This window comes from Juglans regia, chromosome 7, assembly GCF_001411555.2.
Source record: "Juglans regia cultivar Chandler chromosome 7, Walnut 2.0, whole genome shotgun sequence".
In the NCBI taxonomy this organism is placed as follows: Eukaryota; Viridiplantae; Streptophyta; class Magnoliopsida; order Fagales; family Juglandaceae; genus Juglans; species Juglans regia.
Genome location: NC_049907.1, coordinates 31,478,943 through 31,481,534, shown reverse-complemented (window position 1 = coordinate 31,481,534; position 2,592 = coordinate 31,478,943). Strand labels below are relative to the sequence as shown.

Below are 2,592 nucleotides of genomic sequence, written 5' to 3'. Positions count from 1 at the left end.
CATGACATGTTCACGCCTATCCCTTATACCCTCGTAGAAAAAAAAATAAAAAATAAAATAAAATAAATACATATTAATATTAATAAGGAAAGAACAGGTAAATTGTCGCGACCACGTCCTAGTCATAGGATTTGGGGCGTGGTTGTGACAAATTTTGGTATCAGAGCAAATGTTAAGGAGTCCTGTAAACTTTAGGGATAACTAGGCCGAAGCTCCCTCTCTAAAGCGTGCCAAGCTCTGTAGCAGGTTCAAATGTTATATATATATATATATATATTTTTACTGCACGTTATGAATTCTGTAAAAGAATGCCAGTCACCTATGTTCTTTGTGCAAGTGTTGCTAATACTATTGTCATGCATGTTTCAGTATGGCAACCCAGAATAATAGTAATAAGCGTCGGGGGCGGCCCAGTGCCCACGATTCTGAAGACCAGCTAGAGGCCCTAAGAGATTCTGGAGACCTCATTAACGTGGTGACACGCCTCATTGAGGCTTTCACTAGTGGGCAAACGGCAACGCAGGTACAGGTTCCACACCTGACTGCCTTTGACCGTTTCTGCAAACAGTACCCTCCGCTGTTTGATGGCATGGGTACTGAAATAGATGCTGATAATTGGCTCGAATGCCTTGAGAAGATCTTCAGTGTGATTCCATGTACGGAAGAACAAAAAGTGGAGTTTGCAGTTTATAACCTGGCCGATGTAGCCATCGTGGGCTCCTTCAACAGGAGTTGGGACAAACCGCCCCGATCACTTGGAGCAAATTTAAAGAGGTCTTTAACGATCGATTCTTTCCTTTATCGGTCCAAGAGGCTAAGGCTAGAGAGTTTGCATATCTGAAGCAGAGATCAATGACAGTGAGGCAGTATGCTTCTAAATTTGTAGAGCTTTCAAGGTTTGCCCCACATCTGGTCCTTACTGAGTAGCTGAAGGCTGAAAAGTTTGAGCGAGGCCTGAACCCTAGGATCATGGACTCTCTCCTTGCATTGAAAATAAGAAAATTCGCCGACCTAGTGGATCGAACTGTGATTCTAGAGGAAAATCTACGCGTTCGAACGAGAGAGTTTAATGAGAAGAAAAGGCAATTTCAAGCCTTTGAGCAGAATAAAGGCAAGAGGCCGATTTATAGCCAAGCGCCCAAGCCTCTTCAGATGGTCAAGGCCCCTCAGCGCGGTACAATGACACCTCGCCTTGCGTGCCAAACATGTGGCAAGCCCCATGCTGGAAAATGCCTGATGGGAACCAACACCTGCTTTAAGTGCGGTAACGCAGGCCATGTAGTATGGGATTGCCCAACTCTCACGGCTCCTAATGTGCAGACACCTAATCCAGGGCAGAAGAATTTAGTATCAGCCCGAGTATTCGCTCTTACCATGGATGATGTTGATGCCTCCTTTGATGTGGTGACAAGTATTCTTATCCTGTTTTCACATCGTGCATTAGTACTATTCGATTCTGGTGCTACGCATATTCATTTATATCCCGTAGATATGTTTGTTTGAGTAAAAAGGTGCTTGAACCTTTAGAGTCTATGATGTCTGTCTCTTCACCCCTTGGGATATTTGTGATTTGTCAATCCGTGTTAAAGGGCTGTGTAACAGCCCGCAAGAAATTCATTAGTGAAATTTCTATTGACTTTAGGAATCTCGTGAAAACCTCATAAGTTTTTACGAATCAACCAATCGCACGGGGTTTTAGTTCTTCAACATAGTGTTATCACTCACTATGGTGCTAGAAATATAAGTTTAATTATTTGAGGTAGTTAGAAGTATCAGAATACGTTATGGTCTACGCCATTAGACTCAGTTAATTATTTAGGATTTTATGGCGCAATAACCATTTTTCATAATTCCGGACGAAACGTTTGTTGGAAATTGTGAAATTATTTTTAGGGGCACTTCGGGGTTGAATTTCGGTAAACGATTTTCACTATACGTTAATATGAATATTTATAATTTTTTAGTACTAAGTTTATTATGCATTTTTTTGGAGTGAATAGTAACCTCGATAAGTGCACCCAGTGCAGTATTTTCAAAATTACAGTGTGGAATGTCCAAATTAGGTTGGAGGAGTTTTATTTGGACACTTGACAAGATCTTAGCCACACATAGTGAATAATATTAAAGACTTGGTACAAAGAGGAACCATTAGATAGATTTGTGAAAGAAGTCAAGGTGTGAGATCATGTCACCTAAGTAAAACTTTGTTTTATCTGATCAACCAAATTGTGCCAAACTAAAGAGGGTTTCAACCCTAGAAAAACCCTAAATGGTTAGAATCCAATTGAAACCCCAAAAGTTTGGTTGAAACCGAAATCCTAAACGGTTTTCCCAAACCCTAAAGTTGGTCTCCAAATCATTTTTAATCCGATTTCTAGCATTGTGTTTAATCACTTGATTAAATCACTTCTATATGCTATTAATTAATCAAATCCTTGTTATGACATCATTATCCAACCTTTTAAATCTTGAAAATTTGATTGGGCTAAGAAAAATTGATTTTGGGCTTAATAGCATCTCAAACCCTAACTAAACCCCCTTTAAACCTCAAATTGAAGCCCACTTGGTGGGGCCCACCAAGGCCCACGAAAT

At 40.3% G+C, this 2,592-nt stretch overlaps 1 protein-coding gene across 1 annotated transcript; it reads left to right on the top strand.

Annotated features, from left to right (window-relative positions):
- The first annotated feature begins 969 nt into the window (after window positions 1–969).
- LOC108979343 lies at window positions 970–1,503 on the top strand. The gene has a single exon (XM_018950005.1). It carries the CDS (start codon window positions 970–972, stop codon window positions 1,501–1,503), a length of 534 nt encoding a protein of 177 aa, XP_018805550.1.
- Window positions 1,504–2,592: the final 1,089 nt, after the last annotated feature.